Source organism: Balearica regulorum, chromosome 2 (genome assembly GCF_011004875.1).
Source record: "Balearica regulorum gibbericeps isolate bBalReg1 chromosome 2, bBalReg1.pri, whole genome shotgun sequence".
Taxonomy (NCBI): domain Eukaryota; kingdom Metazoa; phylum Chordata; class Aves; order Gruiformes; family Gruidae; genus Balearica; species Balearica regulorum.
In genome coordinates, this window is record NC_046185.1 from 164,206,858 (window position 1) to 164,231,046 (window position 24,189).

The window sequence follows — 24,189 nt, forward strand, 5'->3', positions numbered from 1 at the left end:
GATGGGATCAGACCTAAAACTATGTCCACATTGAAAGTGGTTTTGTTCTTTTGTGGGCCACTTGCCAGAGGGATATTCGAGAAAAGCAAATCAATATTTTTAAAGGAAATTCCATCAATTTCCAATGATATACAAGCACTTTACTGGAGCTTTGACAGGCTCTGATTTTGAAATCATTGATCACAAAACTTGTTTCTTGTGGTTGCAAGATCACCTGTGATGAATGCAATGTTAAAAAGTGCTCGACTTCTGCCATTTTGAAATCCTTAGGAGGTGATTAGAGTGCAAGTCCGTCGTGCCTCAGACTGCATAGATGATCTCTGTGATGGAGGCTGACTCCTGTGATGTTCTATTTTGAAGTAGTAATGAAAAATAGGATTATGTTGTCTTTAAACACTATTTGTGCACATTGCTGTAAGGTATTTTTATGGGTAATTTTATGTTTTCAATGGGTATACAGGCAGAGGAAAGGATACAACACTGATTTATGTGGTTCATGGACTTTTTTGAAATATGCCAAAGTTCCATGCTTAACAATTCTCTAATGGTGACTTAAAATTTCCACTTGACTTCATGCTCTGTGGCAGCCTTAGAGAACAAAGTTCTTTGTCCACAGATTATGTCCTAAATGAGCAAAGCACAGACTTTTTTCCCCATCTGTTACAAGAGCAAACCACAAACTGGAAAGGAGCATGTTTGCATTAGAAGAGAAGCCACTAATAGATGGTCCTTCCCTAGAAAGATCAAGGAGGTGTGCAGGTTAATGAGGGAGAGGACAATGCCGTATTATATTCAGTAGTGTGGTTCTCTTTATACAAATATTCCTTACATTTTTTTAAGAAGAAACAGTAAAGCAAAGCTTGATGCACTCTCAACAGTTCTGTCAAGGGTTGGATTAGCCCTAACAGCCCTGTTTCTGCAGAGATTTAGACACAAAAAAGGCTAAGTAGTGTCTTATGAATTCCCATTGAAATGTTAGTAGCATATATCTGGATATTTCAGACCTGAATGTCTTTCAAAGCCAGTACCTAGAACATTGTGACTAGATTGACATAAGTGGATATAACAGCACTCATAACATCTGAAGACTCAAGACAACATGATTTATATATGTGTTTGGGTCTGTGCTTGTATATCTGTGTAAATATAGGTCTTTGCCTATATATATCTCTGCTATATATATCTCAAATTATTCTAGCATTGCTTTTTAAAAGACCACAAATACTTTAGCAATGTGCACAATAACAAAGCTTCTTTCTTTAATGTGAAGCTCACTACACTTAACTAAAAATTCTCTGTAATATAACTTTTACCACATATTCAAGTCTATTCATTAGCAAAAATAAGGTAGCCTTCCTAAACAAAATGGGGTACAGACCTCAACTGTGTTTCTAAAGTTACTGTACTTCATCAAAGTGAATAACCTGATATTGATCTGTATCGATAAACTTCAGTTGTCATGGACAGAGGACGTTCAGTGCCTAAACCCATGCATCTTTACAAATTACCCATGGATTTGGGTGCAGCGTTTTATCCTTTATCAGGGTAGCTTACTCACTGGGTAAGATAATGGTTTTAGGGATTCAGATAATTTTTCAGAAACTTCAAATTGAGAGCTAACTTGGGAGCATCCAAATTGGACCATTCTGGCTGTTTTCCCTTTCCCTCCCACATTGCTCATAGCTAAGTTGTTGTTTTGAATGCATTGTTAGGTTGAAAGGGATAGATCTGGAATTGTATTTGTTCCCAAATCACTGTTGTTTTTTTGAATTGGTTACTTAGTGTAAGAATAAACGTGGAGTTGAAGCAACTGGTCATGCAGCAGTTGTTGCAAGACTGCAGACAATGGGGAATAATTCTGACATCTCTGATCTTGAACGTGCTTTCAACTTACATCAAAGCTTGATGCATACCAGCACCCATGGTCTTCCATTTACTTTTGGCTACCATTCACATTTTTGCCTCTACCATATGAGAAAAAAAGGAGTTTAATTTCCCCTCAGTGTCTTTGCTTCTCCTTGCCATTGATTTCCTGTGTCTCACTTCAGCAACTAACATGCTTCACATCCAGTGGTTTTAGTTTTACGTCTGAAGAATCACTAGGATGTACTTCTTAGAGCTGGAGGTATGGAAAGGGCAAGAAAGATGGTGCTGTCACAGTGCAGAAGGTTTTTTGATCTGGAAGGGTGAACTTCTTACGAGGCTCCTGTAATTAATACTGTGCATAAAAGGAACTGTGTGGTGCAAGCTGGGTAATTGGTTAATTGCCAAGGAACAAATTCTTCCTGCCTTGGAGAGTGCGAGTACACTCAAAGGCCACCAGGTTACAATGGCTTAATATTGAATTAAGTCTCAATGAAGGTAGTTTAAACAAATGTATACTACGTCAAGATTGGACCAGTCCAAAGTTGTGCATATGGTTCACATCATAGCCTTAGCACCTCATTTGCTGTGCACCTGTATCATTACTGAGAGATTTCCAAACTGTAATTCCTCTTACATATTTCCAGTGAAAACACTGGAGCTGTTCAGCTGATCAAATGTCTGCAAGCCCAGTCCTTTTCAACAAAGGCAGCATTCTCTTTTTTCATTAAGGAAGATTATAGAAATAGGTTGAAACTTGGATCATTGTCTGCAGGGATAGCATATAACATGTAAGGCAGGTGAGGCAAAACTATGTAACTGAAGCTTCAGAGCTGCAAATTATATAAACTCAGTGTAGCGATAGCAATGATGAGCTCTGCCTGCCGACAGGACTAAGACTTGTCCATAATGCTTGAAAATCCACATCTCATGCCAGACTGTGACAATATTTACTCTGTGGGTTTTGTTTGTTTTAAGGACAATGAGCCAATCACATTCTCGGATATTTTATGTCTGGATTTGGACATACATATTCTTCATTTCAAACAGTAAACCTATATTCAAAACCATTTAAGAATGTCATTTGGTGTGGTACATTTTTCTCACTAAACATGCTATTGTCTTCTACACTACAGTTATGTTACTGCACCTCCATCAGAATTATTCCATAATGCATGACGTTAGTCTATGCTCTGGAGTCAGTGATAATACTCTAGTTTGTTAAAACAGGATCTCCAGAGTTAATACAGAGGAGAGATCAGGACATGTAACCTTGAAGCTACAGTTCATTTAAAGATTGGTTTTGATGGAAGCATTCTGCTCTCTACCAACTTTCTTCTCTAGAGCACAGCTAAATATTAAGCTTTATCTCTTCATTATTTGATCTCTGATGGCTTCCTCCATCCTTGTGTGTCCATCCTATAGGAGCCAGCAAAGCCAGGAATGAACAGTGTAGAGGTGATTTTTGTCTCTCTTTGACCATTCTGTTTCATCTTCAAGCCTCAGTTCTGCCCAAAGGTCAGAATTATCTGATGAAAAGTTCCAATTCAAATTCATATTTGTCAAACATTCATTTTCAGCCTAAGCTATAGTCTGCAAGCAGTAATCTGGCTTCAGTCTGTGGAGAGCTGATAGTTGTTTCCTCTCAGATATACTGTTCCTGTGTCAAATTATTGTTGTAATTGCCATGCTAGCTTTCAGTTACAATAGATTAAATCTAACTTCAGTGGAATTAAAAGTGCACTCATGTATAGTTTATAAAGGACATTTAAAGTTCTCTATAATGTGGGAGCTTTGAAATCTGTAGAAGACCCTTATGAGGTGTTCTACATATGTCCTAGATTTTAGCTTGAAGTTGATTGACTTTACAAGTACATCAACACAAAAAAGAATGCAAATCTCCAAATCACTGGAGGAAAAGAAAGAAAGAAACAAACAAAAAAACTCCAACCCACTGAGCTATGTAAGACACATCTACTCAAAACTGAAGAGAAACAAAGCTGACCTCTCACAAGTTAAACCAATGCAAGAGCCCTAAAAGAGGTAGAGACAAAAAGGACAGATGAAAGAAGACTACTACCACCCATTAAAGTCAACTGATTTTAATGTTGTTTGGACAAGGACTGTAAAGGAGACATCACGCTTTCTCTTTTTTTTTTTTTTTTCCAGCTTGTTTTCAGATAATTCCCAGGGGTTAGAAAACGATCCTAGAAAACCTCAGACCCTTTAGAAAGGTCAGGGGAAAGTTTCTTTGGCGCTGTTAGCAGTAAAAAGTAGAGCTATGGGTAAGACTAAGACTTTGGCAAAAGGTGACTAGACAAAGATTTTTGAACTTGTTTTCTATTGAAGAGTGGAGAAACAGAGTTGCCTTTTTTTTTTTTTTTTTTTTTTTTTTTTTTTTTTTTTTTTTTTTTTTTTTTAATGAAGAGCATGAGAATGGTTGTACTTTTAGGAAGACAGCATGGGATCCACCTCATTTAATAAATACTCATGCTGGGCTCCTTCCATAGTCAATAGAGATCTACCCAGTCCAGAGAATAAAATCCTTGGTACAATTTATTTCATTCTACACAAAATGTTTAAAATAGGTCATACAAATGTCCCTTTATGGTCTGTTTCTCACCACTGACTGCAAAGCTAACATGGGATGACAAGGTAAAAGGTATACACCTATATTGTTAACTTTGAAAATTAGATGAGATGGAACTAAATAACAACTTTGTTGAGAAGCACCCATGCTTATTCTGTGTCTGGATGGGAGGGGTGAATGAGTGTACTTTGCACACAGTGGATCAGGGACCACAGTCATAGAGGCAGGATGGAATTGTGTAGCCTGGTTTCTGCTCACAGAAAAAGTTCAGTTTTCTAAACTGTTTATATCTGACCTGTAAGGCCAGAGTTTTTGTAAATGTAGTTGGTGTTTTGTCCAGGAAATAAGTCTAGCTTCAGGAAATCCTTAGCTATTGAGTAGCAAGGAAAAGAAGTCCCCCAACCTATAACAATATCAGCTGTAGGTAAGTAGGCATGTAAGCATAAATAATAGATGCTACGCCTCAATTTTTCTTTTCTTTTTTTTTTCTCTCTCTCCCATACAATCTTTTTACTTTCACTTTGGTTAACTTTTTACTGTATTTTCAGTACTTTATTTCATTGATTTGTTTCTACATTCCTTCTCCTACTACTACATGGTTGCCAATCCTATTTGTAGTGAGGTTACATAGAGTTCCTTGAGCAGGGTGCACAAAGGTTCTTAATGAGGCACAGTATTAATTTGCATGAATCAAATTCTACCGTTATTGTGTTTCCCAAAGGATTCCCCTTCAGCATATTCGGAGACAATCTACAAACTCTGTCATTCCCTGTGTGTTATTAGTGACCTAAACCCAGAACCCTGATCTTTTTCATTATGGATCTACATGGCCTTGGTACTAGAGCATAACTTCATTCCCCTGAATCAGCATGCTCATTTTACTTCTCTTAAGAACCTCTGAGAAACTTACAAAGTCTTCAGAATTTAATTGCAACTACCTTTGCCTCAAATTTGTGTACTCTCTCATTTGCATTAACTTGCCAGACGCCAAGGTGTTCCGTCTGACAAGATGGTCTTCAGCCACATCATACGTCACTCATTTAATCCTGGGAATGTTTAACTTTTTCTTTCCCCTTCCGCCCTAGCACCCTCCCTCTTCCTCCCAGATGCAGCTGCAGTCCATGCACAGGACACATGCGGTGAGACTCAGCTTGTTTGCCTTTAGCTGTCTAAAGTCTCGTATTTAATCTAAGCAGTCTAGTTGTCGTCTATGGTCAAACTGAGAGACCAGGGCACCTCTGTAAGACAATGCATCCCATATGTCTTAGATACCTCTGTTACGCAGGTCAGCTCAGCCTCTGGAAGTGCCCGTTTCTTTCCATGACTGAATGAGTTAAAGGTGATAGTTCGGTTAAATTTGTCTTAGATACATATAGTTAGATGTGACCAATTCCATTCTGTGTGTACCTACAGAGATCTGAGGATCCTGCCCTAATTCATTTACTGTTTTGATATCCATAATCTAATTTATATTAATTTTCTCTTATTTGGCTATTTTTTCCTCTTTCTCATTTCCCTGCCTCCTCTGTCTCTTCTTTCTTTCTCCCTTTTCTTCCACCAATGTTTCTACTTTGATAATAAATAAATAAATGAATAAGCAAGCAAACAATCAATCAATCAAACAAACAAGCAAATAAATAAAAAAAAAAAGGATGGGGTAAAAAGGAAGGAAAACTTCTATCAATTCTGTACCTTAAAGATTTTGGGTCACTTTACAATATCTATAATCAGAGAGATGATTCTACTTAAATTAGATAGGAAGATAGAAAAAATGCTAACAGCGCTAAAATATTAATGTTTTCCTCAGAAGTGCTAGCAAAGTTTTCCATCACAAGCCCATGAGTAAACATCCCCTCATTGGGTGGGGAGTGGCAGTTAATTCTTAGGTACTATTTTCAAAATCAAGTCTGTCCTCTTTGAGAGTTCTAATATCAAGTCCTGTCAAGTTCTACTCACTAGAAAAACCTATCCTATCAATCCTTGCCAAATAAAACAGGTCATAAGCAGTAAAGGAAACATGGGGAGGGATTTTTATTTTTATTTTTTTTTCCAGATTATCACGGCAGCATTAAGCATGTCATTGAAGAACACAATCCCTTACAAAACCTCATGACTAAGAGTTTTCAAAGTGATTACTGATTTTTAGAGGCTTCATTCTCAGGTTTTGTACCTTGAAATGCCTTCATAAGCACTGCTGTTCAAGACATGCTGAGCAGCCCTCTTGTGGTAAAAATGGGTCTGATAAAATGTGTTTCAGATCAGGTGATCAAAAAATGAGTGAGACACTCAAAATCCATAGTCACTTCTGAAAGTCTCAGCCGTAATAAAAAGGAACTCTCTCTAAAACTTCCCTCCTTGTTTTTGATCAGTCTTAGCTGACAATGTGCAACTCAGCCCTGTGAAAAACAGAGGCACTGCAAAATTTTATCACAGAATTGATACTGTAAAAGGAACAGTCATTTTCATATTTACTTCCTTAGCATCCCCCAAGAAATTGCATTCATTTTGCAAGTTGAAACATTATTACTATTTCTATTTGCTGGATGTGAGCATGCCACAATACTTTCCAGCTCTTATGCTATAATCTTTAATAACAAACTGTTGTCAGGTTTTGATTACCCAAAAGGAAACAAATCAAAACAAAACTCTATTAAATGGGATTGGCTTAAAGGCATTAACATTAGGAAGAAATTTGATCTGGTTTTGGTTTATTCTATTTTGCTGTTCAGCTTATAAACTGCATCTTCCATCTATGGTTAGGTGAACACAAATCTCAGACCATGCATATCAGCAGAGCAACAGAAACAGAGTTTGATTTGTTTGAATAAAGTTAGATGTTTGCCTTGTAGGCAATTGCTTTAAAAAATTATCATATTATCCTTTATAGTCAACGGAGATTCAGTCAGGGTAGTCAGTGATGTTTGGTGTGCTGTTCATTCCATCCTAAAGTGGACATCTAAAATAGGTCAGATAGATCCTCACCAATAAGTGTATTTCTCTCTCAACTACTCGACTACAGAGAATATTCTCTCTGATGATTCTCAAGGGACCAAGGGTGTCCAGTTTACTTAGACATCTTTACTGTAAATATCCAGCCTTCCCTGAGGTGAATCCCACCAAAGCAACCATGTGTTCAAAACAAAACAAAAAAATCTCCCCTTGAAAGTCAACAAGAAATTACTGTTTTCAGTTCTCATATTTTTCAGCCTACCATAACAGATACAAAATCTCTATCCCTCAGATCCCTCAAAATGCCTTCCCATGTTGTTTTGGATTACCCTTCTTGACAGATGATTTGAATTAGCCTCTCTAGCTAATTGTAAATGTAAACATCCCATTCTCCATAGCAGCTCTTTCTAGAATACAACGTGTAGAGATCATGGTCCTGGTCCATAGTATATGTGCCTGCTGCTTTTATGACCACACCTGTCTTAGTGCGTGTGACAAAAAATGAGTGGTACCTCTGAATTACCAGTCAGACATGTAGTTTCCATACTGAACTCTCCTCCCCATGCATCAAGGAAGCTGGGCAAAAAAGTTGCTTTGGTGTCCTTACTAGTACTCTTCACTAAAAAGAAGGGATTCACACCACCTTGGGTCCTTACACATGACAATGAGGGCCATCTGATCCAACTTCATCTTAGATTAATCTCCATCCTGCAAGTTTATGTTACTATTTAATTGTCTCCACAAGCGTGCAGTCAATTTTCATTTAATATATTGTTCTGTTGCCCTCTCTACAATACCAGACTGCAAAGGTCGTGTGTATTTTGGATGCGTAACGCTGCCCGCCTGCCTCCAGGTTGTTTGATCTTTGGTTTGTCTGTGAATCAACACATCACAATTGCCAGCGACAGCCAGTGCATTTTAATTTTTTGGTTTATTTTCGCTTCAGTCAAGCAGCTGGTTTGTGCTGTAATTTCATTCTGTCATGTCCGCTTTCCATCTCTGTGATGTGTCTCATGAAATGTGTTGAAAGTGACCTACCTTGGCCTGTTCACAATATGCTGAAAAAAATGCTAATCTTGTCATATTTAGCAGCTGCGTTCAGAAATGCTACTGTAAGCCTAAGAGGGCTAACCAGCACTCTTGCAAGATGTCAGAACTATCAACCATTACCCTGTAAGTGTACGCAATCCTGTGACATTACTGTGTTTGTATGACGCATGTTGCAAGTAAATGAATTGATATTAGCAGAGGGGTAGTAACCAGAGAGAAGCATTCATTTAGTTCTTGTTGCATGTAGAATTTTTGTTGTTGTTGTTCTGTGCTTTTGCTGATGCACCACAATCAAGGATTTTAAGGTTATTTTTTTTAAAAAAATATGTAATTATGTCTGATGCTATTTATGGTTTTGGGTAGTGTCTGTATAGAAACTATTAATAGCTGTTCTTTGTTATGCAGCAAAGAGGTGAGCGCTGGTCATACTGAGAGTAAATGTTTCACCTGAAAATTTATTAGAACAACAGTGGCAGGGCAGGATTAGAGTGAATCAGACTCTCAGCTGGAGTAAAACATCTTAAGCCCATCGAACTGAGTGAAGTTGTATTAGTATGCCCCAGGGGTGAGGAAAGGCTAAGGTTAACCTAATATCAAAATATGTGTCTAGTCAGAAGTCATTGTCAAAGATATGCCTATGAAAAGTGAGGCATCCAGAAAAGTGAATAAATGCTATTTAATCTAGACATATGTGAATTAATCACTTTCTCATTGTGCTTTCTTATTATTCTGTTACTTGTACAAGAAGCCCACAGGATTCGTTTAGATGAGGTGTACCTTTCAAAAATCTATTATAAAATATGTTTCCTGATGAACTTTCCCCCGAATTTCACAGCAGTTTTATGAGTGCAAATCAACACTCTCTGAGATGTCCTGCCACACAGATCCAACAGTCCAGCAGTGTGCTGAAGAATACTTAGTAGTTATCTTTGACAGCATTAAGGAAAAAAGATTGTTTTGTAACATAGAACTGCTTATTTTGTTATGTTTGTTAGCTAGAAAAAAAAAAGCACATTGAAAACATGTAAATAAATTGTCTCCATTATTTTACTTCTCCTCAAGGTATTTAAGAAAAAGACCAATGAAGATTCTCAAAAGATTCAGTCAACTGTGCAAAAAACAGATAGAAGAAATAGAGAATAGAGGAACAGTCAGAAAGTCCATATTCTACATTGAGAGAAGATAAGTCTAAGAACAGTTAGGTAAAACTAGGACCTACATTTAGGAGGAAATAGTTTGAAATATGAAGTTCACTGCTTAATCTGCCACCTGATGCAGCATAGACTTCATGTTGAGCCTTCGCAGAGAAACAAATTTTACATTAAGTGCAGTTTTTCAGAAAGATGGCAGACTGACAGTGTCTAAGGTGAAACCCTCTACCCAGTCAATGGCAAGAACACTTCAGCCTAAACAGGAGCTCAGAAAAACTCTGTACACTTCCAATAAGCATAATTAAACCTTATTTTTTGTGTTAAAATATGAAAGTCTCAGTAAGCTTCCACTGCTTTTCAAGCCCTTAGTCTGAAGATGTGATTTTTGGATGGGAAAATAAAAAAGTTGTAATCAATTACTGTGTTTTGGTGTTACCTCAAGTCTTCAAAAGGGATCCTACAGACCTAATTAAGCTTTTGGAAAAGACATGTATCTGTTAGGGAGATTACTGAGGTTCCTGAAAGTCACATGTTAACCATGTTTAGCAACTTTGTGATAAAATAGGTACTTCAGTTTATTAAACATGAGATATATTAAGCATTTCATTACTAATGACATTCTGTATGTACATGGTTTGCTCTTTATCCTTCTATTTGAAATATTATCGTGATTATTTTTGTACATATTCATCACTGAGTTATGGCCAAAGAGATGGGATTCCTCTAATTTAAACTTTAAAAGCCTACGGTGCAGCAATTTATATGACAAACTGGGTCCAGATTCCCTTTTGTAGTCAACGGAAAGACTTAGGGTGTGATATGGTCTTCCTTAGGGACAGATGATTCCTCCTTGTGCATAAGTGCCTGTTACTCTTCATTGACAATAAAGGGAATGTAGGTGTGGAATTAATTTAACTAAAAATAGATGTCATCATTGCAGATATCTCATAGCTTTAAGCTAGTCAATATATACATCAATAGGCGCATTCTGTACATACCCATGGGTTATACGACAGGAGTCGCCTCTTCTTAAAGAGGCATCTATAGCAGGCAAGAGCTATGCCATAAAAGTGCACTTTTCTCTGCATCAGCTTTAGAGACATTGTGTTAATGTCTCTATTTATGTTCATACCTTGGTGGCATTAATGTTGTTCTACATGACTACCACAGAACTTGATGTCTTCACTGCAAAAGTTTATATTTGATCAAATTAATTTCACTTAAGACCCAGCATTTAAACTGAACAATTCTCTTCCTTTGAAGAGGCAGGCCTAAATAGCAAAAAACTATATAGTCTTCCTTCAAAGATTATGATTTTGAAGATCTTTTTCTTCTTTTGACAGTCTGTGATATTTTGTCTCCAAAAACGTTGGGTGGTGAGAACCTCTAAGAGCAAGGCAGAAAACTCTTTGCCAGAGTAAAATTTATTCTATATTTTATCCTTATCATAATAGCACACAGTGTCATCTGTCAAATCTTATGCAAGTTACAGTGGCTTTTCTGAGATACATGACTTTGCAATTAGTCCAACAGAAGCAGCTACAGTCCCAGCAGAAATGGCACAAGACACATTTTCAGTGCAGTGGAGATACCTGGAACCGGTGGGAGTGTAAGTTTGAAGCTACAGTTTTCACCTCTCTCTCTGAGACAGAAAAAAGATTGACAACCACAAAATTCCTTACACAATTGCTTCTGGAGCTTCAGGTCCCCTGATGTAGAGGACCCATGTTTTCTGATGGCCTTCTTGATTCATTCTAAATGCCACCTTCACTTATCCAGCTCAGCAGTTCAGCAGTTCTTACAGTTGTATCTGCAGGTTCTGAGTGTAGCGATAGATCTTTGTTACATCCCATTCACAGAAGCTGGAAGAACATTTTTAGGCCATTTAGACCCATTGGTCCTTGTTGTCTATTGCACAGTTGCTCAATTATTTTTATTTTTTTTTCATCTGATATACAGTTATTGTGTTTATTTAGATCACAGCATTAATTTGTCTTCTAGAAACCTGTTTTGGAATGAGAAAAAGGAACACACTGGAACATTCAGTAGAAATCACTGGAAATTCTACTCACCAATACAACATGATGTGCATTTTCATTTTCAGTTCATGCCCAGTTTTGTCCTATGTACTATCCATAAGCACTTCAGCAGTCTCCTTAGTAAGCATAGGTATGCAAGGGAACATGGTTCCCTCAGAGGCTGGTAAACAGACAACCTTTCTACTGTCTATTCCTTTTACTATAAAGATGTCTTTCATAATTCATTAGAGGAGTGAGGAAAACCAGAGGACACCATTACCTGTGTTTTTTTGTAATAACACTTTACGGAAAGGTCATATTCATAGCCATGTTATTGGAGCAGATCTTATGTTTAAACTGTTTTTAAAGAAAATAACAATTGAAAAACAGAATGTCAGCCCCAACAAAAATTGAAATACAATTTTTTCTTTTTTTTTTTTTTTTAAAAGTAACATTCTTCTACCTGTTGGAATGTAAATAAGGCTTTTGCTAAAACTTTTGGAGAACATAAATCTTCTAAACAGCCAGTTTAAGCCCAAGTGAGTTTTGTCCTCAAAACTGTTGGATCTCTTCCCCAAGTTTCTTGTTTGTCTGAAAGAGAGTGGGAAGAAAAGAGGATGAATATCTTTGGCTGTTACACTCCTGAGAATTTCACTGTATTCTTTAGCATCTTCATTTCACCATTGCACATAAACTTACATTGCTCACAGGTATTGTTTTAAGTCTTCTTTCTTCCTAATGCCTTGAAAAAATGCAGTTCATCATCATCCACACAGTCATTAGTATCTCTCAAGTTTTTCATATCATTAAAATCTTCTTTTCCTCTTTATAGATCTTAATTATCTATAAACTTCAGAATGTGTTACTTCTTACATTTCATGTACTTTCTTCCTGACTATTATGACAATATTGAAGACAGTATCTCAAATAAGTTGATGATGACAATATATTTCAAGATCATACAAAGTAATCATATGATTAATCAGATATAATTAATGCCAGAAAACTGACAATAGGAAAAGTTTCCCTCTACATCTTTCCCAAAATTAATCTCTTATGACTGCAGTGAGATACAATGTACTAATAGACAATTCTATTTTGCCTTTTAAATCAAAATAGCATTTGTCCTTTTGTTGTTGTTGTCATTAATTCTGAATATAAAAGGTAACAGATTTTGAGAGGTGATACTTCTTTGTCCAGTTTACTACCTTCATTTGACTTTTTAATTTATTTATTTATTCCATGGCTAGTTTAAGACACTTATGTTCTTTACATCCATTTTTTTTTTTTAATGGAGAAAGTATTATTCTACAATCTTTTCCACAATGTTTCTGTTCCTTTTCTTTAATCTGATTACATGTCCATAGAGAAAATAGGACTAGAAGGGACCTTGAAAGGTCTTTTAGTCCATTGCACTGGGTCACTCCTGTACAGCTTACTTTTTCTAGAGACCACAAAAGTTGGAAACTCTGTATGCTCTTCATCCAGCTGTTCCAAGGTTGTTCCTCTCTTGCTAAAAAAGTTTTGGTCAATGTCTAACTTGATAGTTCACAAGAACTGTGTCCTCTGGTTTGTGTGGTCTTTCACCAAGACTTGAGATTTGGTGTGCATCGGACTAATGAATCGTGTGTGTTTAGTACAATCTCAAGGCAAAGGTTGTGATGTGTTTATCACCGTTAGTGCACAAAATATGACTGAGGGACACCAGCAATGAACTAATGTCCCATTTCCAGTTTAATATTGGATATAGCAGCATATGTTCGCAGAGTTCTTGGAGATGTATTAAGTCATCACTTTCAGTAAGACAAACACATCATTTTTGGGATATTGTTGAGCGTGTATTAGCAAATTCAAATGTGTCTGCAATATATCATATAGATATAAGCAGAGCGAACCTTTGAATTTGAAAAAGTATGCAGCCTTTCCAAAAATCTTTTTAACTTCTTTTGTCTTCCATCTACCTCCTTAACTTACTTGAAGGAAATCAATCATTTTTTTTTCCCCTTTTGTCCTGGAGGTTACTTTAGGCCACTTTGTTTATAATAAAGCACTTGCCTTATTTTCAGATCAACGTTTGCTTTCTCTTGGGTCTTTTTTGCTGCTCAGTCAGCAAATGACACTGACCAAAACTGATGCATAAGTCTTGGCTGGACCCTTGCTTTTGGGGAATTTCATCCATACTCAGCTAAGTGCTTGCAGGTACACACAATCAATTCCAGCCCTTTTGTTTATACCTACTGAGTTTGATTCCTCTCTAAAACCTCTTTATTCTCATGCAATGGAAATTAGTTACCATTTAGGATTTAGGATTCTCCATTTAGGATTCCAACACTATAAATGAGAGCAAAATCAAGACCTTGAAGAATAGTCATGAGTATATGAGTATAAGAACATACAGGATTTTTTTAGCTTTATTTGTATCGCTTTTTTGGAATTTTTTGCTATGCACAAATAAATTCACACACACTCACAAAAAAAGTGATTTCAAACACTCCACTGGGATTAAGCAATCATGTGAAAGGTTTATTATTATGTTATGGTAGCAGTCTGAATCCCTTAGCAAGATTACCCTCCTCATGTTTGCCACGGTAGAAAAAATCCCAGTTTATAATAATGCAAATTAAAATAACAGTGCAGAGTATTAAGCATTACTAATGTGCTATTATTGTAGCAGTGTGAAGAAGTGGGAGCAAACTACAGTGTGTGTGAAGTCACTGTTTGGGAACAAATGGGAATGTTGTATATTTGTTTGTATAATTATACAGTGTATGTATTTCCCAAAAGGGAGGCAACAAAATATTTTCTGTGTTTTCTTTTTTAATTAAAGTACAAGTTGTTTATTACAAGGCTGCATTAAAGTTCTTTCACTCTATTATAACAGGAGACTGGCTCGCTCTACACTACTGCTTATCCCCTTGTTTGGAATTCACTACACGGTGTTTGCTTTTTCTCCTGAAAATGTCAGTAAGCGGGAGAGACTAGTGTTTGAATTGGGACTGGGATCTTTCCAGGTGATTATACAGTGAATTCTGCTTTTGTTAAACAGAAATCTTTATTCATTATAACTACTTTGCATGCACAGTTCTCAGACTGTGTGTTTATTTATGTATGTGTTTTGTATACTTGGATTTTGGTTTTGTTTGTTTGTTTGTTTTAACTCCAGCTATTTTCTAGCATTTACTGAAGAATTTGAATTACATTATTTTTTTCTCTCCCATTTACCTAGGGTTTTGTTGTTGCTGTTCTCTATTGTTTCTTGAATGGGGAGGTAAGACTTTTAATATTTAACCTCCCCCACCCACCATCCCCATCCCATTTCTTTGTGGGAATAACTGCTATTCTAATCCTTCACTGTAACTCATCATATACCATATTCCCTAATACCTTAGGCTGAATCTCACATTGTCTCAGCAAAAGAAAGAGGATGTATGGTGTCTTTATTAAACCAAAACATTGGCCTTGCCAGAGATGATGGCTCAGATTAATGCTCCTTAGCAGACGTAGGGACTGTACTGGGCTTGTTGTTTATGTCATCCCAGGTGCAGAACTTTGCACTTGTCTTTGTGAAACTTCATAGAGTTCTTGCTAACCCACTCTTCCAGCCTGTTCAGTTCTCCTTGTAGGGCGGCTCTCCCTTCTGATATGTCCACCTCACCACCCAGATTGGCGTCATCAGCCAACTTGATGAGAGTGCTTTCAATTCCATCATCCAGATCATTTATGAAGATGTCAAACAGTGTGGAGTCCAATATCAGTCCCTGGAGGACCTCACTAGTGACAGGCTGCCAGAAATGTTGTTCACCACCCTCTGAGTGTGACCTGTTAGCCAATTTTCTACCCGTCTTGCAGACCACCCACCCAATCTATATCATGACAGTTTGCCTAGGAAAAGGCTGTGGGAAAAAGTGTCAAATGCTTTGCTAAAGTCCAGGTAAACAACAATCACTGCTCTCCCCATGTCAACAGAAAACATTATTTGGTTATAGAAGATGACCAGGTTAACCTGGCATGATTTACCTTTGGTAAATCCTTGCTGGCTTTCCCCAGTCCCCTGCTTCATTTGGTTTGTGATAGTTTCTAGGTCTTGTTCCATTATTTTCCCAGAGACTGAAGTAAAACCAATGTGCCTTTAGTTTCCTGGGTTCTGAACACAGTAGAATAGAATAGAATAGAATAGAATAGAATAGAATAGAATAGAATAGAATAGAATAGAATAGAATAGAATAGAATAGAATAGAATAGAATAGAATAGAATGGAATGGAATGGAATGGAATGGCATGGCATGGCATGGCATGGCATGGCATGGCATGGCATGGCATGGCATGGCATAGCATAGCATAGCATAGCATAGCAGCCATGCCTCTTGTAGAGGGGCCCTTCTTGTAGATGGATATGACATTTGCTCTCTTCCAGTCATCAGGGATATCTTCTGATCTCCATGACTTTTCAAATATTATGGACAGTGGCCTTGAAAAAATGTCAGCCACTTCTCTTTACACCTTGGGGTGGATTCCATCCAGTCCCATAGATTTATGTGGGTTGAGCCCCTGCAAGAGGCCATAGACCAGACCTTATTCCATTACTGGTAAGTTGGCACGTGTGTTGTCATAGCTACTTGATCCTTTGGCCTGGGATCCAGCTGCACCAGTAAAGACACAGGCAAAGAAGGTACTGAGAACCTCTGCCTTGTCAGCATTATTAGTGACTAATTTTCCTGTGCTCTTTAGCAATTGGCCTATGTCTTCCCTGTGCTTCTGCTTACTGCTCACATATCTGAAGAACCCTTTCTTGCTGTTCTTGACTATTTTGGCTATTTTCAGTTCTAGCTTAGCCTTAGCCTTCCTGACTGCATCTCTGCACACCCTAGCAAGGTTCTTGTAGTCCTTGATGGGTATTTGGCTGCCTTTCCATAACTGGTATGGTTCTTTTTTTGGTTTCAAGCAAAAGCTTATTGTTAAGACAGCTGGTGTCTTCTTCTACCTGCTTCCTTTCCCTTTGTAGAGGATTGAGTATTCTTGTGCTTCAAAGGGGCTGTTGAGCCTTCTTCTCAGCACTCACAAGCTTCCTTGCCCTCCACAGATGCTTCCCATGGAATCCCTTGCAGCTGGGCTCTGAGCATATTGAAACTGGCTCTTCTAAAATCCAGGTCTTTGTCCTACTACTGCTCTTCAGTGTATTCAGCAGTACCTTAAACTGTACAATGTTATGATCATTGTGTCCAAGGGTAGCATTGGTAGTTAGTTATGTTGTCAAGGACCTCTTGGTTTGTGAGCAGTAAATCTAGCAATGCACTATTCCTAGTCAGCATGTCCAGTGTCTGTATCACAGAATCACACAGAACGGTAGGGGTTTGAGGGGACCTCTGGAGATCATCTAGTCCAACCCCAAATCTGTAGCAGGAAGCAATCCTCAATACACTCCAGCAACTTGATGGAGGACTTGTGTACCACTGTGTTGTTTTCCCAACAAATGTCTGGGTAATTTAAGTCACGCATGGGAACCAGGTTCTGTTAACCTGAAACTTCCTTAAGCACCTGAAGTAAGATTTTGTCGGCCTCATCATCCTGATTGGGAGGTTGGTAACAGATACCTAACAAAAGATCCCCCTTGGTGACAATTTCTCTAATCTTGATCCAAAGCCATTCAATAGAACTTTCATGATCTCCATAACTCACCTCCATACACTCAAATTTCTGTTTTACACAAAGTGCAACTCCACCTCCTCTTCTTCCCCTTCTGTCTTCCCTAAAATATTTGTAGCCACTCATTGTATTCTTTCAGTCATGTGAGTTTCCCCACCAAGTTGCTGTGTTTTCTATAATATCATAACTCTCTGACTGTGCACAGAGCTCTATTTTCTCCTGTTTGCTACCCAGATTACACACATTGGTACACACAAACTTGAGGCGACTGGACTTAGGGTTCTTGCCTTTGGAGAGGGTTGGGGAAGCATTCCTCACTACTCTGGTAGGTGAATTCATCCAACCTGCTGCTTATGAATATGCAGATGTCACAGCTTTGGACACTACCCTCCCAAGTTCATTAGTTTAAAGCACAGTCAATCTGCTATTTAAGATTCTCCTGCCTTTTTTAGGTAGGTGTATCCCATCTCTCCCCAGTAGTCTGTATTCATTGAAGAATGTCCAATGATTGTAGAAAACAAAACCTTGGCAATGACATCAGCCATGAAGCCAGGTATATATCTGCATAATGCATCAATTTTTGCCTGCACCCCTACCTCTGACATGGAAAGAGAGAGGAGATCACTTGGGCATCTGTGCCTTTCACTTGCACCTCCAGGGCTCTGAAGTCCTGCTTGATCTTGCCGAGGCTTTGCTTTCTGTGTCAGTGGTTCTCACATGGGAAAGAATTAGGGGATGGTATGCTTTTAAGTAGTTTTGGCAATTTCTTTGTGACGTCCTGGATCTTGGTTCCTCGCAAGCAGCAAACTTCACTTGACTGTGTATCAGGCCAACAGACAGGTGCCTCAGTTTCTTTCAGCAGAGTCACCCACTACTAGCACTCACCGTTTCTTTTTGCAGCTCTTAGCACATGCTGCTGGTACAGTTTTTCTCTGTGAATATTGCTCATTGGTTTGTCCACTGGAAAGACTTAATATTTGTTTCTGGGTGGTACACTAGAAGAAGGGGAGTGAAGTGATAACCTGTTCTCATGGGGTTACCAGTGACCATGGAGCCTCCTTCTCCAAGGTGCTGTCTGTTCTCTGTTGAATCTCTTTTCTGGTAGTCCTTGGAGGTCAATGCTACAGGGCCCTAATATTTATTCTTGCAAAGTCTTAAATAATACTCTTATATATTACTTGTTCACTCTTCCTAACACAACATAGCCTGCTAACTTCCTCCTGCAGGTCCCCCACCTGCTGCCTGTATGACTCCACCACAGCCCACCTTGAGCAGGTGGAACCTCCCTCCTCCACCCAGGAGGCCAGGTTGCAGTCTTAGCATCCCTCCACTTGGACAGCAGCTTCCCTGATAGGAACCTCTGTCTGGGTGGCTGCCTCTACTCTTCCCAAGCTGGCCTGGCTGGGTAGCTGATTTCGGTCTGCTGGAGAGCGCAGCATTTGCCTGGTCTCTACCACCATGAGGTAGAGAAAAAACTAAAAGCACTGCCTAACAAACCCTCCTAATTCTCTGGAGACCTCGAGATGTTTGGTAGGCTTGCACAGCCACCAGCTAGCATGGGTGACCATTGGGACTGCAGCCAAAGCCTGAAGGTGAACAGAGCAGGCAGCAGTCCAACAACTGGCAGAGTGCAAAACCCATCCTGTGTGAACTGTTGGACAAGTTGCTGGTGCCACTCCCAACAGATGCCATGTCCTGTTGCTGATGCTACACCCAACAGATGCCACATCCTGTTGCTGATGGTGCTCCCAACAGATGCTGTGCCCTGTTTGCACTCCTGGTTGGGCACTCCCCAGGAGCTGGTTATATGTGGCTTCCCACAGTTTGACCTGGCCATGGGGACAGCTGGCATCACCCAACTGTTGGACATTCCTCTCATGAGACCTGACTCCTGCCAGCCGGTCCCTCCACGCACACAGCCCAAGGGTGTCGGATCCCCAGAAACCCCCTCAGTCACCTCCCCCCGGTACCTTGCAAGCCTCACACTCTTCTCAGCACATGGCAACTGCTGTTGCTGGGCTAGCATCAGCTTCCCACATTTGTTGGTTTTTTTCTGATTCACCTGTTTCGATCTGCAAATTGAAATTCCCCTGCCTTTGTTTATCAGACTGAATACCTGAGACAATTGTTTTCTGAATTAATGGAAAATGATTCCTTCCTCAAGTCTGCCTTAAGAGGAATATATACAGTTCATCCATTGTCTCCTCCACTAACATACATCTATTGTGCAGTCCAACAGGAGAAAACTTCTAAAATCACCTTCTTGTATTCTTTTCAAGGATGTTGAGACCATTTATTTCTACCAGTTTTAGTGCAGTAGGTGTTCTATGCTTGTTCACGTACAGCATGCAATAGCTGGTCTTTAGTAAAAAAAGGTCTGTATCTCTTTGATCCAAGTGATTCCTTCTCTGATAACCATAACAATCTCTTCAAGTTCATTAAACAATCTTCTAGGTCATTTTTGCTTATTGGATTTGTCAAAGTGATTGTTAAAGGACTCAGAGGTAAATATTAAAACATTATTCATGACTCAGGCATGTGTAGCTCAGAAGATGAATTCTGGATCATGCCTTGCTGGAATTAGTGGGTGCATTCATAATTTACTAGCTGTCATTACTGGATATCCACCTCTACCACCTACGACTGGTTTCATCTATTACCTTGCATGAGTGCTGAAAGAATAGCCAGAAGGTCTTGTCTAGAACTAATATGGAGATAAGCACCTCCCAAGGTAATGTGCACAGTGTATCAGATTTCCTGTAACTCCTTGAAGGGAATGGGGGTGTTCTTAGCCAAACTAACACAACCAGATTAATTAAAACCATTTTATGTCTCAAGACATTAGGGAATGACTTGTGCTTCCACTAAATTACTTAGGGTAAGAAAGGGTTCAGTTATTACATTGTTACAGATGCAAACACTATTTTATTTTTTACAGAAGTAATATACCTCCATACTTTATCTAATCTATACCTAGCTATACTCTAATCAACACAGAAATTTAGAGGTCCTAGAAGGAGAATGTAAGTTTTCCAGCTGGACTTTTTCTCCCTGTAGTTACTGTTGATACAGTTGAATCACTTATTTAGCATTTTGGCATACGCTGATCCATTTTGACAATTGTAGGAAAATTGAGCAATGACTATTAAAGACAAGAACACCTTTGATACAGCAGCTTATTGGAGACTGGAAAAATATATTCAGAAAATACGTCTACATATTTCCTTGTTTTTATGCTATTTCATTCAGAAATATGCTACAAGCTACTGTCAGGAATGGGTAATAGACTGAGTAAATGTTGGTCTGAGCTAGTATGATCTTAATATAAGTCCTTACTATCTTATGTATATATGTACACACATGCACACCTAGCACGATTGCCAGGAAAGTGGTGATGAATGAAAAGTAGAGAAGTTATAGAATTATTTGCTTCCTTTCTAATTGGACTTCTGACCACGGATGTTTTATTGCTGGTGATTTACTGTGGGCGCCCATGAATAAAGCTCAAGGGAAAGGAGGCTGTCATAGATGTGTAAGAATCCAAGAGCTCTCATCTGCTTAGAGGTGGTCTGAAAGCAGGAGGCAAAGTTTTCAGCAGACATGTATCCATTAATGGCAGGTGAGAGACAAGCTGTCTTTGTGGACACGTTATTTCATTACTGTCTGGTACCTTTTGGTTGCTGCTTTCTTTGACTCCTTGGTATGTATTTGGTACTGGCCATTGATGAAAATCGTATTTTTTCCAAGAAGCTAGCTAAAGAACCATGTTGGAGTTAGCGTTGAATGAGTCTTCTATGCACCTCCAGGTCAATCCTAAGTTATCTGAAGTCAGAGACACAGAACCCAGGCTGTTATTCTCACTGCATGCCTGGACCTCTTTCAGACATGAAGAAGTTACTTCAGATTTTGCTCAAGTGAGGAGTTTAATAAGTCTTAAATTTTTTTCTGTGAAATTGTGGGGTTTTTTCTAAACTTGATAATATGTCAGCATGTCCTCGAGCGGCTAAGTACATAAAAAATGACCTTTTGAAGTTTCTCCCTAAAGGTGCAATCAGAAATAAAGAGAAAATGGAGGAGCTGGAAAGTCAACCGGTATTTTGCTGTGGATTTCAAACATCGTCATCCTTCTCTAGCGAGCAGCGGAGTGAACGGGGGGACACAACTCTCCATTCTGAGCAAGAGCAGCTCTCAGATTCGGATGTCCAGCATAAATGCGGAGAACCTAGCGACATGAGCAGCTAAGGAAAACAAATCAATCAACAAGCAAACCAAAAACCATCCCTTTAAAAAGAAAAAAAAAAAAAAAAACCATAGTTTTGGTGATGGTGTAGGTCTCTCCCTTCCCTTCCCTTCCCTTCCCTTCCCTTCCCTTCCCTTCCCTTCCCTTCCCTTCCCTTCCCTTCCCTTCCCTTCCCTTCCCTTCCCTTCCCTTCCCTTCCCTTCCCTTCCCTTCCCTTCCCTTCCCTTCCCTTCCCTTCCCTTCCCTTCCCTTCCCTTCCCTTCCCTTCCCTTCCCTTCCCTTCCCTTCCCCTCTCCTTCCCCTCTCCTTCCCCTCTCCTTACCCCTTTCCTTACCCCTTTCCTTCCCCCTTTCCTTCCCCTCTCCTTCCCAACATTTCCTTGATGTTTGTAGAGGTGAAAAAGCAAAGGAAATGTGTATATATATATATCTTTTTAACAATCACTGTAAATACCCAACTGTAGTCAAGGCCATTAATGGAAAAAATGTTTAAAAGATAAACAACAGGCCAAGCCCACCCACTCAATGATTTACATTTCAGAGCATCTGCAAGTAATCCGTTGTCTGTCAAAAGTAACAAGTGATTGCTGTGCAGTTGTGCTCCTTGGTTGCCAAACTGATACTAATCTGTAAATGGACATGACCATTGTTATTTTTCAAATTGATTAACATTTTCATTTGGATTTGCCTTTTTTTTTGCTTTTTCCTAGTCAAACACATTTTAGCCTGTCCCTGTCTTGGCATGTGAATTTCTGCAGTGTTTCTCTTTTGAGTCTTAGGATGGAGCTAATAAGCTTGGGTTAATCAAACCAGCTGATTCAGGAGGAACTCCAGAAAATTAGATTCATGGGTGGATTTAGTCAGATGTTACCAGTGGACTTAAAGAAACTGCTGTGCCAATGTGAAGCTGCATAGCTACCATCAATCAGTGGGGGGACTCCAGGCAAGAGAGATGGGATCAGCTGTCTTTTTCCGTACCCAGGGACACTTCTGTGAATGCTTTATGTTCTAGCTAAGCTGTGAATTTTCTAAAAGGGCCATGCAGTTGAGATATATCTATTTTTTTGGCATTGACTGATTGATTGGTAGATTGATTGATTGGATTCTTTGAATAATAAAAAAAACTGTCCCCTTCCTCCCACCTTAAAAGCAAAAGTCAATTCCACGATGGCCTTTTCCTCCAGATAACCTTGAACACTCTGTATCCGTGTCCAAACATGGTATGGTTTTGGGTAGTGCTGTCACACAGACTGTGGTGCCTTTGCAACCTGGTTGACTTCTGTGTGTTGACTCTTCCCTGCCAGAGCAAGAGGCACAAGAGGGATCTGGCGTGATCATCTTGGAAGGTAAAAGTCATCTGCATTTGGTGAGCAACTAAACTGAAAAATAAGATGGTATGGAAGGAAAAGATAAAGACTTTGGATGACTTCCCACACCTGGCAGTTTTCTCTCTCTTTGGATATTCTGTTTGTTTAACCACCAATGGTCTTACTGCTTTTCTTTGAGAGGAACTAAAATGTTCTTTCAACCTTTGCCTTGTAGTTAAAGCCACAACTGGTACATACCTACTTCAATCAAATGTCGATGATGTCAATTCTTAAAAGTCTTTATACAGTGCATAAAGGCTTTGAGGACTGTCCTAGCACTCACTTCATTTTGGATTTATGAACTGAGATATATATATATATATATATAAAATATATATATATATGTGAGTGTATGTGTATGCATATATTAAAAAAAAAGAATGAAAATGTCATTTTTAAATGTGAAGTTTTGAACTGAAACTAATAGTAACCGGGAAATTCAAAATTCAGGCTTGTTCTTCGGTGTTAGTTGACATGATCATGAAAAAAAAAAAAAAGTGAAAGACTCAGAATTTTAATATCAGCTGAGTGTGAGCTTTTAATTTCACTGGTTTTTGTTAGTTTAGGTAAAAAAAAGTTGTAATGTCATTTTAAGCATAGGTTTTAAAAAATAATGCTAGTTTCCTTATTTTTAAAAGGAGAAAAAAAGGTCTCAGAAAGTTGTGAAAGAAATATTAATTATAATACTTAACACTTATATAGTATTTTATGGGACATAATCTGCTCTCAGTTGTAGCAGTGTAAATGAATGTAAAAATAGTTTGAAACAGACAGAAATGTTGAGATTGACTTCATATACAGGTTCGTGCTCTTATGAGAAGCTTACACCTCTTTCAGGTGAAATCTACCTTTGCACAGAGGACCAGCAAAAAAGGTTTGAATCACTTACATTGTACTCCAGTATCTTAAGTGGGAGTCAAATGATCCAGCCACCTTTTTTTTTTTTTCAAGTCTTCAGCACTGATTTGCTGCTCTGAGACCAGAATTTGTCGCCTTCTATCAGATTGTCTGCAAGAGTCACTGAAGTATTTTTAACTGATAGATTGGAGCTTCCTCTCTCATTAGATGCTGCTAAAAGCTGTTTTAGAAAGTTTCCCAAGGAGCCGTGCACTTTGCCGTCCAGAAAGACATGGGAGATGAGGGAAGTCAGATCTATCAGGTAAATGCATATTTAGACATTTTTTAAATGACACTATCTAATGTTAGATGAACAGGCAACATTTAGTTTTGTATTTTCTGTAGTATGGGCTTTCACAAGTTATTACATTGACAATACTTTAAGTGTATTATTTAAAAAAAATTCAAAAAGTATATTTTGC

The 24,189-nt window shown here is 38.6% G+C and overlaps 1 protein-coding gene across 10 annotated transcripts in view; it reads left to right on the forward strand.

The window, feature by feature from the left end:
- Positions 1-21,653, forward strand: part of ADCYAP1R1 (ADCYAP receptor type I) — a 146,394-nt gene extending 124,741 nt beyond the window's left edge. For 2 of the 10 annotated variants that reach the window (XM_075746801.1, XM_075746803.1), the window contains 5 exons: positions 5,539-5,592; positions 8,492-8,575; positions 14,503-14,632; positions 14,848-14,889; positions 21,297-21,653. In XM_075746801.1, the coding sequence (XP_075602916.1) occupies positions 5,539-5,592; positions 8,492-8,575; positions 14,503-14,632; positions 14,848-14,889; positions 21,297-21,506 (520 nt within the window). In that variant the 3' untranslated portion in view covers positions 21,507-21,653. The remainder of the gene's footprint in view (positions 1-5,538; positions 5,593-8,491; positions 8,576-14,502; positions 14,633-14,847; positions 14,890-21,296) is intronic. The other 8 variants (XM_075746807.1, XM_075746809.1, XM_075746802.1 and 5 more) reach the window with 7 other exon arrangements.
- The last annotated feature ends 2,536 nt before the right edge of the window (positions 21,654-24,189 follow it).